The sequence below is a fragment of the Trichogramma pretiosum genome, unplaced genomic scaffold (assembly GCF_000599845.2).
Source record: "Trichogramma pretiosum strain Unisexual culture from Peru unplaced genomic scaffold, Tpre_2.0 scaffold3, whole genome shotgun sequence".
NCBI lineage: Eukaryota > Metazoa > Arthropoda > Insecta > Hymenoptera > Trichogrammatidae > Trichogramma > Trichogramma pretiosum.
Window position 1 is genome coordinate 5,374,841 of NW_019641698.1, and position 16,523 is coordinate 5,391,363.

General features: G+C 37.8%; 1 protein-coding gene and 1 non-coding gene across 2 annotated transcripts; one reads left to right on the forward strand and one right to left on the reverse strand.

Moving 5' to 3' along the window:
- Positions 1-307: 307 nt before the first annotated feature.
- Trnag-ucc lies at positions 308-379 on the forward strand. Its single transcript has one exon. It is a non-coding gene; the product is annotated as a tRNA-Gly (tRNA).
- Positions 380-12,261: 11,882 nt separating this feature from the next.
- On the reverse strand, positions 12,262-14,825 carry LOC106650869 (zinc finger protein Noc-like). Its single transcript, XM_014369106.2, has 2 exons — positions 14,479-14,825; positions 12,262-14,368 (listed from the first exon to the last, which is right to left on the reverse strand). Exons 1-2 carry the CDS (start codon positions 14,563-14,565, stop codon positions 12,887-12,889), a joined length of 1,569 nt encoding a protein of 522 aa, XP_014224592.1. The 5' UTR covers positions 14,566-14,825; the 3' UTR covers positions 12,262-12,886.
- Between the last annotated feature and the right edge of the window lie 1,698 nt (positions 14,826-16,523).

The following is a 16,523-nucleotide window of genomic DNA, read 5'->3' on the forward strand; positions in this document are numbered from 1 at the left end:
TTGAAAGATAAATAAAGATGTTCAATAACGAATCATAGTAATTTTTATGGGTTATCAAATGGGCAAATAAACCGCCAGTTTTAAGCAAGGATACCCTTATAAACCTGTTAAACGCGTTAAACTTGATGTTGTAATTATAAAACATCGACAATGTATCATCTGTGGAGCTCAATAGCACCATCTCCACACTGAGACTAAAAGTTACTGACAGACGAAAATTCATAACCATTTATACGATAATGTCACTATAAGTCTCCACCACTAGATGGCGAATACGTTCATCCCTATATCCAAGCCTGACAATGTTGCGATGGTGGTGTAATGGTCAGCATAGTTGCCTTCCAAGCAGTTGATCCGGGTTCGATTCCCGGCCATCGCACATTTTTTTATTATGCGTGGCTATAAACATTCATTAGCATATGTTAGTAAAACTACTTCAATTAATGTGCAAGTGACAAAGTAATAATAATAAGTAATAAAGCATGAACTTAGACCAGTTGGTGTCAAAATTAGAGAGTTAAATCAAAGTATTGTCCTAGTAGATAAACTGAAAATAACTTAGGGGTAGATCCAAAAATATAGGACAGTTAGGTCATCAAAATATTTTATCCTGATTCAGCTGTCCACTTCTTTAGATCTATCTTTAAAATTATTTTCAGTGTAATAAATGAACTATCGTTAGATTCTAAGTACAAGCATTAACAATTATGTTATTAAAATCACATTAACAATAGTGCATTACGTATATTACATTAATAATAGTACATTACTATTTTTCTTGATCCCCGGTCGAAAGTACGAGTCAGTCAATCAATTTTTGGATTTTCAATAAAAATGTTAGCTGAAAAATCAGAGCTTTGTTTCGATGCCCGCCCTGACATTTGTGGCACGAGCGCAGCGAGTGTCGCTGGTCAGGGGGGCGGGCATCGAAAACAACAAATACATATTCTGTATATGGGTCAAAATAATACTTTTTTACAAAACCGTGCGCACGTATGTCACCGATCTTGACGCGCTTTTAGTATGTTATAATACATGGTAAATAGGTCCCAAAAAAAATTTTTCAGACCCCCTCCCCCCTCCTACCCCCCACTTCCGGTATATACGTCCATTTTCGATCTATATTTTTTCTGAAGACATGAAGCAATTAAAAACCGCTGCCAATTTATTGGCAAAGAGCTTCCTCATAAAAAATAATATTAACAAAAGGCATCGGTTATTAACTTGAAAATTCGTAATTTTAAATTTTGATTCACTGTCTAGTGTCCTAAGTACGTTAGATCACGACCATCAGGACATTTCTATGTTAGCCAAAAGGCCGAGAAAACAAAAACTCATATAGACATTTGTTGGTAATTCAATGTAGTTTCCAAATATATAAACCAAAGTGTCCTACGAGGTCTGTATATTTTTTAACAATCCAAACAACCTTGAATTTTTTCAGATTTTTCAAGTGCTTCAGGCCTTCAGAAAAAATCATTGAAAATTCTAAAAATCGATATACGGCGATATGAGCCGATATAGTAAACGGAAATTTTTTCAGTTTTTGTTGCATTGAAAAACATAACCTCAATTTTTTTCAGATTTTTTCAGATGACCTAACGCACTTTTTGACGCGAAAAACCGCTTTTTTTGACGAAAATAATTTTTTTAGGACGGTACGGAGCCTCAAAAAATCTGGAAAAATTTTTTTCTCGTTTTTTTCATCAAAATACATAACCTCAAATTTTTTCAGATTTTTTAATTCAAGGTGATAGCTTCTAGAGCCGAATAATGCTATTTTTAACAAAAAAGGGTTCCTAGAACCCGATGGTTTCGGTGAAAAAATTTGAAAATATTTTTTTTTTAATTCCTTGACAAATTTCAATAAATTTTGAGCGTTTCAGAATTCCGATTGAAGCCTCCTAGCTCAATCTAGAGCAGGACAAAGATTAATGCAAAATTCTGAAGATGTTTCTGAAGACACAGTAAGAAATGATGAAACTATTTTGATGCTCTAGATTGAGCTAGGAGGCTTCAATCGGAATTCTGAAACGCTTAAAAGTTATTAAAATTTGTCAAGGAATTCAAAAAAAATATTTTCAAATTTTTTCACCGAAACCATCGCGTTCTAGGAACCCTTTTTTGTTAAAAATAGCATTATTCGGCTCTAGAAGCTATCGCCTTGAATTAAAAAATCTGAAAAAATTTGAGGTTATGTATTTTGATGAAAAAAACGAGAAAAAAATTTTTCCAGATTTTTTGAGGCTCCTTACCGTCCTAAAAAAATTGTTTTCGTCAAAAAAAGCGGTTTTTCGCGTCAAAAAGTGCGTTAGGTCATCTGAAAAAATCTGAAAAAAATTGAGGTTATGTTTTTCAATGCAATAAAAAACTGAAAAAATTTCCGTTTACTATATCGGCTCATATCGCCGTATATCGATTTTTAGAATTTTCAATGATTTTTTCTGAAGGCCTGTAGCACTTGAAAAATCTGAAAAAATTCAAGGTTGTTTGAAATTGTTAAAAAATATTTTTGTGAATTTTTTCAGATTTTTTAATTGCTTCATGTCCTCAGAAAAAATATAGATCGAAAATGGACGTATATACCGGAAATGGGGGGTAGGAGGGGGGAGGGGGTCTGAAATTTTTTTTTTGGGACCTATTTACCATGTATTATAACATACTAAAAGCGCGTCAAGATCGGTGACATACGTGCGCACGGTTTTGTAAAAAAGTATTATTTTGACCCATATATTATATGCTCATTTACTATTAAATTGATTTTTTAATATTAATTATGATTTTTTATTAGATGATCTTTTAATATTAATTATTATTCTTTATTAGATAATATTAATTATGATTCTTTATTCGGATCGGCGGCGCCCGTAATATCGGATGATTTCGACATTTTACCTTGATAACGCGCGAACGCTGTACGGAGCCGCAATTTGACTTCGTCTCGAAGTCTAGCTTCTTTCGTTTGTCCTTATCTGATCTTTGTTTATCGGTTAAATTATTCAATATTTGCTCAAAAACACTAATAAAATTTTTTTTATTTATTAGATTGGTTCGAATTAATAAATTTACAATTAACAAACGTACAATTGACAAAAGTACAATCATTTAAAGTATTGGGAGTATTTGTCGTAGAATTTACTATTGAATTTACTCCCAATGATTGTATTAAATTTGAACTATGATATACCGGCTATAGCCTAATCAAATCAGCTTTTTCTTCGAATTTCCGACAGATTTGATTTTCATCGTCAGAGTCTTTGGTCGCTGAAAATGCATTTTCAATAACATGTTTGCTCATTTCGCTACTTATTATAAACAAGATTGATTATCCGAACTAAAACCTCTAATAACAATATACGGTTGCTAGGTGACAAAGCTGCGCGCAGTGAAAAAAAAACGATAAAATAGTGGCTAAAAGTACGACTTTTGCCTTCGAAATCGATGGCGAAACCGCGTACTTTCGCCCAGGGGATCAAGAAAACTCATTTTTTTCGTTGGCCAAAAACTGAGCATAAGATATTAAATATTTTACACAGGAATATTATATCGTCACCCCAGCGCATAAATAGGTATCATTTTTAAATCAGAATCTAAAATTAATTATCCATAAAAACCAAAAATCCTATTATAACATAGGACTTAAGTACGTTTTTGTCTCCGAGTTTAAAACGATATTGACCGTCGTATGGGTTCATCAGTAAATGCGGCTAATTAGTAGGGGAGAGCGGGGCAAGTGTAACTTGCGGGGTAATACGACTTCTTGTTTTTTTCAATGATAATGATTTTTTAAATAAATTTTTTTCCACTTATTGTTGAAATATACTTGTAACTATCGATTGCATGCAAAAACGAAGCGAAAAAACGTTTATTTTATTAATTTTAATTCGAAACAAAAATACACTAAAATTATTACAAAAATTTCTTATTTCACACTTCTGTATCTTTTTTGACAATGCTTTTTATGCTACCGCTTTTTTTTCATAAGAACAGTCATGTCTTCCCGATGAAAAGGATTTTTTCAAAATTTCATTAAACGCAATATTTTATGAAATATTTAATTTTTAAAAACATGTCTTAATGGGGCAAGAGTAGCGCCTGAAGCGGGGCATTAGTGTCGCGGTACGCCAGGCATTGCGACGATTCGTGACGGTGGTCTGCTGACTTTTCGTTCAAACTTAACCTCATATTTACCGTGTTGTTGTTTTTCTCGTCGCCGATCGCAATTATTAACTCAATACAAAAACGATTAATTTCACAATGATAGTATGAAATTCAATGCCTTTTTCGAATCCGGGGTCAGATTTAGGATTAAAAACGTAGTAAAAAAGCTATGAATATCTAAACAAAACAAGCAGTAAAAATTTCTGCAAAACTTAAACTGGAAATGATTTTCAAAGTTTTACGATGAAAAATTCCATAAATATGATCAAAGTTTGTCATAATGTTATTCTATCTCAGAGATTTTCACAGACTTTCAAATTAGCTTTTTCTAGCAAAACGGCATTCCCGAAGTTAATTGTTTATACAAAAAAATCCAATTATTTTTTATCGCCAAAACGATTGATTTGAGTAATAAATAGAACGAATAAGTTGTATAATTAATTAAAAAACATCCGTAAATTTTTTCAATAATTTTGGAGAAGATTGTTTATTTCCCGAAATTACGGAAAATCTAATTTTCTAAGGTCATCTCAGAAAATTTCGAGGATTATCCTCTAAACTCGATTTTTTTCGAATAAAAATTTTTTTGAATATTTTAGAGATTTTGTGTTGGAAAAATTTGAATCATAGCTAAAAATTTACACGTACATGTTTATGTATTCAACTTTTTTCATAATTTTTCAGTTCATAAACAAATTACGTCTATTAACAATGTGCGCGCAGACAGTATCAAGCATGAGCAACCTACTTCTCTAGTGCGCTCTTCTTGCCCTGAGCCCAGTTACTCTTACCCACACTGGGGCAAGAAGCACTGATTTCAACGCTTCCTTTATTTTGGTTTTCATTTAATTAATATGCAAAAATTATGACTTTTGACTATTGCATTGTATTCATTGACTTCTCATCTTGATATCGGTCTGTTTAAATTTTCATTTATTCTTATTACAAACTTTATATTGAGCATTTTAGTTAGGTGAGTCTACGTGCCCCGCTTTCCCCTATAACAATTATGACTTAAACCGGTTAAATGAACTGAGATATTCAGAGATTGTCGAATTTGCAGCCATAATATCATCGAGTGCTAGGTGCCACTAAGAAAATTTAATTTTCTATTCATTAATTAAGGGGTTGCAAATTGATCTATTACGTTTCGAGTCACAAGCTGTAGAAGAACTTGAAGCAGTGAAGCTCAGCAAGGGATTAAGCTCGAGTCACCCGAGTCGCATCTACAGTCCAGGTACAGGTTCGTACACGCCTGCGCGAGATATCGACATCAATCACCACAGTGTAACTGAGCGATGGGGTAGTTATATAGAGACAGCCCCGTCGAACTCTCGTCACTCTCTAAGGATTGGAGGGAGAGAGAAAGAGAAATTGGTAAAGGGAAAATTATAGGATTTGATAGATGAACGTAGAGAACGACTCCACGACAGGCAGCGATTCATCATAGTCTGCTGCTGCTTACTCACACCCGCACACGCGTAACCCTGATGGGCGCTTTATACATATATAAATACCAAAAAAAAAAGAATATAGATCCGCGGCAAATCATATTTTGCACAAGATCCGTACGCTTCGGCTAATTTATCATTCACGAAAAACGAATAGAGAGACACGGGAAAGATACAAAACAGGTGGAACACACAAGCAATGTCTATTCTTCGATGACTGGCCAACTCAAAAAAAATCTCGTATCAATTTATTTGATTTTTACCCTTTTGACATCGATTTTGAAAACGGATTTAAGAAAGTTTCTAGAGTCTCTTTTTCAATAGTTTGAAGCTATTGTAGAAAGTTGTTGTTATTTTAAAAACCCTTGAGAACTTGAAAAAAATGAAGATTTCCTGTAAGAGAACTGAAATTTGCGGAAACAAAAAACATCCTACTAGAGGAATAGATAAAAACCAATAAACAAACTGCAGTTGCGTGTTTTTTCACGAGTGGTGTATTTAAAAAAACTTGACTGGTATCGAGATAACGTCAGAAGCACATGAATTTACTTTTCTATGCGTACGAATCCACTTAAAAGCTAAATGATTCTGCGTGTTTGATGGCGTGTATAATTGTAATTAAAAATAATCTGTCGAACAGGAATAAACATGTCTCAATTTTTTATTACAATTTCCCTCTTATACACTTCGAGTATTTTTAACATAATTGCAGTCTCGCGGCAATCAGAAGTTAATTATTTGAATTCGTGCATTAACAATTTTCAGGAAAATAAACAAACTACGCTTTGTTTCCAAGCGCTCCTTCATCAACTCTTAGCTTTTTAAATTGGAAGTGTTTACATGTTTTATTATTAATGTTGATACTCATGCGCTTCCAATAAGAAGCATACCACCCAGTAGCGAAGTACTTGATTCGCTTTAAAGCGTGGCTGGCTCTCAAATTCATCTTACGGCAGTGAGCAAAGATGGATAAATAAATAATCTAAGTGCTTCAAAGCACACTTTCATCCAAATTAGTACTCAATAATATACAAAAGAATGAAAATATCATGGCTCTTTTTGGAATTATTGGAAAAGCTGCGCGGGAGTCAAGATTCTCGAAAATAGCAGTGGTATGCCGATGGAAACAAAAATAAACATATCACTCGTGAAGCGAGCCTCGGCCGAAAGACGAAAACTCAACTTGAAAGCTTCGGGTCGGAGATATTTATCATTCGTCGACAGCGAAAGCGAAGAGCGATCTCCCTCATCACGCAGATAATTATTCAGTCTCGATAATTAACTGGCTAATGTGCCGAGGTGACTCCCGCCGAATATCATAGACTTGCATATCGTTTTTCATCGTTCATTTTTCAATGAGTGGGATCTGGTGAAACTCGGCAATTTGGTATCAAGCTGAGAATTATAAACACGAAAATACCCACGGCATGATGATTCAGCTTAGCATGAGGCATTCGCCACGACGTTGAAACAATAGATTCTAAACATTGTTTCAGCGCGAATACACGGAAAATAATGGAAGGTATAAACTTATACAACTTGTAGTAATACAGTATTGATTGAGAGAGAAAATGTGATTACGCCTATTGTGGCAATTCCATGGTATTATGCAAGTGCAACTCACTCACATGTGCTTAAGAGCGTGAACTGCATACCTGAGTGAAAATCGTTGTATCCAACTCTCAGCAGATTTTAGTGATCGGTGAATAAGTCTGTATCAGTATCTTCGATCGATTATAACATCGGCAGCAGCACAAAGTGCCAATGATTAATTATGCTAAAACATTATCTCAGCTACACTCAAAGGCTTGTCGTGATAAATTATACGCGATCGTTCGCACGTATCGCTTGGTCGGACGCGCGAATATAGCTGCAATCTGAATTTATAAAAGTATACGCGTCAGGATGAAAAACGATTAACGCGTTAGAACGATCGCGCATGTTTAATCTTTCGCAATTCGCCGCGATGTATTGATCGTTTGAAATCGATCTCGGCTTCATTATTTCTCGGCTTTTTCATATCTTGAAGCAGCATCTACAGCAGATCGCGAACGCATAGATCTTCATTCGGCGCACAATGAGTCGAGTTCTCCGACCTGTGTGTTTGCTACCTTCATTCCACCAGGTCGAGCATTCGATCGAGCAGTATTAGACTTTCTTGGCTCATAATTCAGCTGCGAGACTTGAAACGAACACCAGGCGCGTAGTAGTAACAAACCAGAAGCAGTAGCAGTAGTAGTTCAGAGACTTTAACCTCTGGTCCTTATCCGATTCCGTTCAATTGAGTCCGTAGTGCAAATCGACGAGCCAACTGCGGGGCAGTAGCAGCAAATAGCAGAAATAACAGTGTCTACGGCGGCGATGGCGGCGGCTACGAAGGTGGATGCGATAATTCTCAATCGGACGATTTGTTTTTCCTCTCGATCAATTTCACCCGAGCTACATAGAAGAAATGAGAAAGGCTCCTGCTACGATATGACTTATGGGCTTGGAGCTCTTAGCTGCTAGCCTAGCAGTGTTGCAGCCGGTGCACTGCAGCAGCGGCAAAAGTAACGTGATGTATGATTCTTTGCCTCGGCTCTACTCACTTGCTTTCTACGACGTGCAGGATCACTAGTCATATTCGATGCAGCGCGATGAGAGCTTGCAAAAAACGAGCTCACGAAAGAGTGAGAGGCAGGCAGGCGGCAACAGCGGCTCTTGGAGTGCATCATGCACACGCAAACGATATATAACAGGCTGCAGATGCCGACGGCTGCTGCTGTGTGTTGTTGCCTTTGTGTTTTATTACAAACGATATGTCAGATTTATCTTGCCGCCTTTTATATCCGCTCTCACTCTCCGTTTGTAGACGAAAGAGGCCCCGTTCCTCTTTCTTTCTCTCTCTCTCTCTCTCTCTCTCTCTCTTTCACTTTTTCTCCCTATCTCTTTCACTGCATCTGTCTGCGTACCGATCTGCAACCCATACACATGAGCATAAGAGCGCATAGATGTTATTGATGTGCTACATTGTCGACGTTGAGCAGCGGTGGACAAGTCTTTGATCGACATACACATCATCGTTTGCAATCTCTTTCCCTCTCTTTTCTGCCGATGTTGCTGTTTTACTTCCTATGATACTGCCTACAATGATGGTGATTGTGATGGTTCTGACAGTGCGTACTGCAATGTGGAGGCGTGCATATGGGCTGTATCGCATCGACTTGAATACAGTATAAAAAACTAAGTACATATTATTTTAAAAACATAAAAATTGAAGAAGAACTTGGAATTCGAGACATCCACAGTATTTTTTCAAGGGAAATTTTCAGAAAATATTAATTTTGTAACACTTTTTATTTGAACTGTATCCAACTTAGGTAAAACTTTTTTTAAAACTCATTTATTTGTCTTTTTAACAAAATATAGGTCTTTTCAGAAATAGTGATACATGATCTAAAAATCTACATGAAAACTCGAAGAAAAACTAATTACATGAAAAATAACATGTTTTTTCAAAAATTCATCATTGTGAAAACTTATTGACGATATATTCCACCTCTAGCACCGAATTTTTTAAATTTGAACATATAAAGTCCATCTGAGTAAATGTTAGAAAATATAATTTGTGAATCGCTTATTTATCATATAATAAAAAGATATTTTTTACTAAGTTGACTCAAAGTTTTTACAAACTCACTTTTACCTATATGTCATGACTTGTCACAAATTAAGCTACCGTATATTATGTCAATCAAACAAAAAATATCTGCCGAGGAAAAAAAATATCAATACCATACAGCTTGGCCAATAAATTATACTATGGTACAATAAATTATCAATTATAATTAACGTTTGTTACTCGAGTCAAGGCGAACAGATAATATTTGCCATGGGCTTTATACTCGATACACACCGCTCATTCAACAACAATCAGGCCGTTGCTCGAGTATATAGCTCTTTGCGACGTGTGTTGCACGCAGTGTGGTTGTCGAACTTATTAGTGACCGCAAACATACAGCCCAGCCGTTATAAAGTGAATAATTGTGTAGTAAATAATGTTTGCGGGCCAGCAGTGCAAATATATGGATGTGTGCGTAAATAGCAGCTGCGCGTGAAAGTTTGAATGACGTGCACGAAATTCTCTCCCTCGTCTTTGGGCAAAGATGTGCGTATTATATATGTATGCGTACTACGTGTAAAAGCGTGTCTGTGTACGGTTGCCAAAGTACGCATTGTATGCAAATATGGAAGTAAATAATGAGCAGCCGACGTAACATTGCAAGTAAAGCGGAGAGTCTAGCTTATAAACATACATGCCGCATGACTTTTAATCTTTTCGTTTAACATACATACGCATAAAAATTTTATATTTAACACATACAGGTATAACGACAATAAACGCTTGTAGTAAAACGCTATTACAAAATCATTTAAGAAAACAGAATCAATTGTGTAGTATGTAATCAAATTGGTGAAAATTTGTGTGTTTATTGCACAGACATACTGTTAAAAGTATTTACATTAAAATTGATGTTAAAGAGGATAGCATTTTTTACTCCCCAGAGATAAATTCAATTTTATGTAAAATATTTAAAATTAATATTATTTTAAATGAATTTATAGATTTTATAATGATTAGTTTTGCATGAATTTTAAATTTAATTTAATGTAAAATTCGTTAAATTTGATTCGAAGCACAGTCATTTTAATTTTATTACGTTAATTTAATGATTTTTTGGCATGTGAAATATAAAATGTCAATTAAAATTAATTTTTCAATTGGAATTTGATAACATAGAAATAATACGAAAAGTATAATATTTGTTTAAAATCGTGCTTTGACTAATATAATAGTTTTTACTTTGCCTCTTGCACATTTACAGATAAAGGTACGCACCATCTAGTGCCATGTTCTAATTGAAGATATTTATTATTGGTGTAAATCTAGTATGTTTCTAGCCAATCATATTCCTTTGCGGGTCATTTCAAGAAATCAAAAACTTTCAAAATTTTAAAATTGGCCACGCCCCTCGGTGGTGGGGAAATAGATTAATCATTCTAGAAACAAGCACTTTCACTAGACGACTTTTGATACATCATTTGTAATTCTATATCGATTAGTAGGCGGTCGGCTTTTGATTGACGTGTGCCTTCGGTCTCTTTGATTTCAGAATAGGTGTCAACTCGATTCTGTTCTCTTACAGAAGTTCAGTAATTTCACGCTAGATGCTGCTGCAGTGTCCATCTATAATGTGAGAGTAGCTAAGCTAATTAGAAATTGCAAGCAAATACTTTGTTAAAGAATTATACATGTTGAGCCTATAATAGAGATCCCACAGATGGCGAAAGTCTAATACGAATTTCGGGCCACGCGTGCAGAAATATTGTAGAATGAAAAATGTGCTTCAGCCCATTCATTCTCCAGCAGAGTGTGGTAAAATCAGCGTATATATCACTTGCATGCAACCGTAAAGAACGAGACCTCATAGACGCAGTAAAAAAAAGGGAACAAGAGAGAAAATTTTGCTACACATACGGATCACGGATAAGGGGGTTATAATGTATCTATATCTAGGCAGCTTGCGCGAGTGTTCTATTCCACCCTCGAGCCAAAAAAAAAGAGATGGGGCTTCTAGACTGCAGATTTATGCGGCCCGCCTTGCACCGCTGATATCCAAGAACTCACGAGAGTAGCTTCGCTCGTAATGAAAGAAATAAATTTACTCTCACCTCTCTCTCTCTCTCTCTCTTATCTATCTCTTTTTATGTCGCACAGCCCTAGAATAAGCGTATACATTAACGCGTATAGGCATACACAAAATTCAGCGTTTGTATACATGATTGATTTCAAACTCTCTTGTTTTCCATCTTTTCTGAAGATTCTATCGAAACTGCGTGTTATTTGACACATGCTGAGGTAAATTAGACCCTCGTAAAGGAGCTCTCAATTGCTCTTCGCGTATATATATTTCAGAACCACTGATAATAGCATCTCTTGTGGCTTCCAAAAGTTGTTCTCTGTCTCACTCTGGCTCGGACGGGAGCTGTTTGCAGCTTACACGCACAAGCGCGCGCGTCGGAGAAGCTCTTTGAACACAAAGCTATTTTGGTGCTTGAGCTGCTGCTGTTATGGATCTGCTTTGACTGTGAGGCTGATGAGTTCTGGCATTGGCTCTGCTATTACTTGTCATATACTGGGAAGGCTTCTGACGATGCGTTTAATGCTCTTGTCGTTTTAAAAGAGCAGTCATGAAAGTGATGCATTGAAAGCTAAATGATATAAGCGCGAGTTAAATTAATTAACCGAGAAAAATTAATGATATTATGGTAATTTTGGAAAACTGAATGCGAGTGTGAGAACTCTATACAATAATGAGCTGAGCTCGATGACAGCCGGCATGCTCTGGTAAGTCAGAAAATATCAATTTTTCTTAGTCGTGAACTCTTACAATCGATTAGGATCTCGTAAATCATTAACTGCATTCATATCACTTCTCGTTCATAGTGAGTTGATTCATCATTTAATAGTTTACCCACTAATATGATGAGGAATCGCCTTAATAGTCAGATCAAATGAAAAAGTGTTTATTGATTACGAATTATCCAGAAGGAAACATAAAATGAGGTCATTTAAGTTTGTAGTTAATTAATTAATATGAGCCAGATGTATAGTTCTACAAATGTATTTTTATTAAAGCAAGTATGGAAACTCAACAATATTTACAAATCGATATAAGTTTACAATTGCCGATGAAATAATTACAATTGTATTATCAGATTATTTCATTATTAAACGACACACAAATACGACTCAAAAAATTAGCGGCTATTTGCATAAAGCCGCCGTGTTACAATAAAACACATTCATTCGAATCGTATACATTTATTTACTTTCACAAGCATACAATATTTTGATAGACCCGACAAGCGCTCAATTGAACGCATTTGATATTTCATGCAAATAATACATGTACGAAAATTTAATTCTAGATTATAGAAAAACATAATTTGTAATTTGACGTCAAGAGGTTTGCTCTTCCATTGTCGTTTGAAAGAGCATAATTAAAATTATCTAAACCAATTAGAAGTATACGATTCTCGCAGGCACCTAATAATTCGTTTGATGCTGCATCGATTTCACCATTTTCAATGGGATAAAATAATTTGTAACAAAAACTTTTATAATCTAAAATATCACAGCATAGAACTTCGACCGTTTCTTGATCCAAAACACACGTCTACATAAATCACAGTTTTCAATTTTTCAGTCTTTGATATTACACCTCACAAACTTATGGGTGAACTGCTGCACCGATCCGCTGGCCGTATAACGCGTAAGGCGCGTAATAGGGCGAAAGAGGATTGAAAGCGCTGTAAGGCGATGCTGAAAGTGACGTGGGCAATGGAGCTCCCGGTGGTTTTCCATATGGATGATATCGTCCGGGACTGAGGGGGCTGATCGAGGTCGATGGATAAGCTCCGGCTTGAGCGGCGGCTCTCTGTAACGCTGCCGACGGCGACATTAGCTGATGCTGAGCGGCCAGAGCGGCTGCGTGATCGGCGTTGCCGGACGTGTGAGCGGATTGCAAGTGTTGCCACAGCTCCTCCGAGGTAGAGAACCGTTTGCCGCAGTAAGTCTCACCTGCGGCCCAGTTGCAGATGTGAGGTCGGCCGGCTGCATTCGCGGCAGCGGCGGCCGCGTGCGCAGCTACCGATGGCATAGCGAAGGCGTGACCCGGAGCTACGGGACCCATGCCGGGCAGTCCGTAATTCAGACCGTATTTTTGATGATCGCACTGATTGCAGCCACTGGGGCACGGCGGTCTCGCGGCGTTGGCCGCTTGTTGCGCGGCCATCATCATCTGCGCACTGGACATGCTGTAGGGGCAGCCCTGGCAGTAGGGATCCTTGCAGACCGGTACTGGCACTATGCTCTCGCCACCGGCGGCATTTTTCACTCGAGTGTAGCCAAGATGTTGGTATGGGTTGGCGGTCGGTGCACCCGGCACGGGATAGCCCAGAAGCGCGGCGGCCATGGCCTGATGATGCGCGAAAGGCGATGTACCGACGAAAGGAGGACGGAAGGCTGGATTTTCACTCATTCCCGGTGGACAACACAGAGGATTTGGGCTAGGAAATCCAGGCACTCCGGATTTATATATACCACTTGCACTATCTTTTCCGGACAACACGTCCATACCGGAACGGATAATTGGACTGGCACCACCGTTGCTGGTACTGGTGGCCGGTGTGCTGCTTCCGTTGCTGTTGCTGCTATCTTTTTTCGATGATTTTTCACTATCAGCGTGAGGACTCTTTTTTCCAGAGCTCGACGCTGCACTTGGACTACTGGCGGGTGAGACGGTTTTACGTCCTGCCGCTGGACTCAAACGTGCCTTTTTTGTAACATTATTGTTCTCGCTATCGACACTTGCACTGACACTGTCGTTACTAGAACTATTCACACTGCTTGCTTTTGAGGCAGGCCTCGTAGAAGCGGCACTTTCCGATTCACTGGATTTTCGCTTCGTTACAACGTTGCTTTCGTATGGTTTGTAAGCTAAATTAATCGAGTTGTTGTTCTTGCTGTCCGAAGGACTAGAGCGAGTGCGCTCGAGTTTGGCTCCGGTGGGAGACCGATTTGGATGCGATGTGTTTGTTGAAGATTTGTTGGCTTTTTCCAAGGACGAGAGCAATGGTTTGCTTGGCGAATCTGCACCTATCTGGCTGCATGTTTGCGCCAAAAGAGCGAGAGGACTGTTTTTGGAGTCCAACTGAAATGAGATGAATAAATTCATTATAACAGTGAAATTTAATGAAAAGAAAGTGTAAAAACGTCAAATTATATGAAAAGTATCGAAATTTAAAAAAAATCGATTCTTACCGTTGTTGATATTGGTGGTAAATAGTCTGGATGCAAATATTGGTTGTGATTGTTAGTCATCATGTTGGATTCCTCGAGTACAACCATTTGGTTTTCTTGAGATGCGTTTATTAGCAATAATTCACAAAAACGATGAAAATTAAGATGATTCGAATAGTGGATTATTTAATCCGCACATTCGAACTCGTACACTATGTCGAAGAATCTCAGCAAATGAGATCGGAGCGGCTTACTCGTGCCGTCGGATGACTTTTCACAGTAACACTTTCTATAGATGTATATTCACTGAATATTCGCAGAGTAGAGACCTCGATCACTACAGCGCGCACGAAGTAATGTTCGCCTAGAGGCTAGGAAGCGGAATGAAGCAGTCTGTGCTCGCCGCTCGCTCTCTTTCCCTTCTCTCTCGTCGTGCACCACCACCACCGCTGCCACTCCACTCGGGGGGAGATCGAGCGCCACCTAGCATACTCCTCGCGCAGTGCCGTCTATATGCTGTGTGTATAGGATTGAAAGTGGAGTCGCCGTGCAGTGGGGGGGAAGATCAGAGAGAGATAGAGAGAGAAAGAGAGCGGGGAAGTGAGAACATCGGAGCCGCGGTATTGTTCAAGGCAAGTTGTATTATAGAGTATATGGATAGAAAGATTCTAATGCGAGCGTGCCACCCATGATGAAGCTGGCGCGTTGACGATGACAGCTCTCATCTATCTATATAATACACGCTTACATATTACACGCTGCTTCGTAACACGGCGACACAATATCCGTTCCTACTTTTCGGTATAGGCACTCCGAGTCGCCGCATCGTAGTCGTAATGATCGACGCCAGACCACATGCACGCTATATAGTGTATATATTTGTCTAACAAGAATATATACTTAATAATTCTACACGTCGTTTCCTTCCGATTGTGCTCTCTTCATTTCCCATGGCAGTAAATGAAAAAACATACGAATTATAAATAATATAAATATTGTTGATATAAAGTCGAAGAGGGACGTATTATTATTTAAGTTGTATATAGCGTCTCGTTGCGCGAACAATAACAAGTTAGGCATACATAGCCGTGTCAGAGAGCGTTGCGCGCTCGCACGGTAAAGCTCATGCACTTGATTGATTGCCTGTCAGGGCGACTTACGGCCGCAGAGGCCCGTCAAGGCTTTGTACGAGAATGACAGCTACTTAAGCGCGTTTGGCTCGGGTTATTTGACGATTTTACGAAAACGCTTTAATTATCGGACGTCGTCGCCGTCATCGCTGCCACGCCGGGAGAGCTAGAGAGAACGAGAGAGCCGAGATTGCCCCTTAGGGCTATAAATATATAGGCTATATATACGTATGCGCGATAGCTTCTGCTGCGACTGCACAGCACAAGCCAATCGGCGTTTTTGGCTCATTTCGTACCGAGTTGAATGTTATGCCTCAGACTTGCATTCTCTTTAAAATCGATCGTAATCTTTATTTAAGAGATATTTGAAAAACAGCTGTAATGACCGTCTCCAGAATTTGTGAATTTATACGATCGTCTTTCACAAGTTATTCATCAAACAGATTCGAACAACCGTACGAAATATAAATGTGAGTAATCTTAGGCTATTAAGTATTAGTTTTATTATTCGACAAACAAATCTGGCATTCATAAAACTATGACACTATTCAAATATGATCAATCAGGATGATGTTATTTGTTCTCTTGTCATATTCAACAGAAAAACATGACGCTTTTATTTCATCGTGGTTAATGGTACGCGGAAAAGCAATTATACTTATTTTTCACATAAAATGCTTATTTATGTATTTTCATTTTTCTTTTAAAATATTGAATCACGCCGCATTCAAAATGTAAATCGGAATGGCAGTCACACCACGTATACACAGAGAACGCTGCATAAATTTCGCAGCATTTGTACGAATAGCATCAAGTTGACGATGCACCGAAAACGAGATAAACGTGTAGTCGGAAAAAAAGTAAAAAATTTAGCAGCGAGTCAGCAATTCGATGCCATCACTAACACTTAAAGTTATCATAATTTAGCTCTCAAGC

Excerpts from the sequence above, each read along its gene's own strand:
- LOC106650869 (XM_014369106.2), bottom strand. The coding sequence starts at position 14,565 with ATGGTTGTACTCGAGGAATCCAACATGATGACTAACAATCACAACCAA. Across the intron at positions 14,369-14,478 it reads TACCACCAATATCAACAACG|TTGGACTCCAAAAACAGTCC; the intron begins GTAAGAATCGAT and ends ATCTCATTTCAG.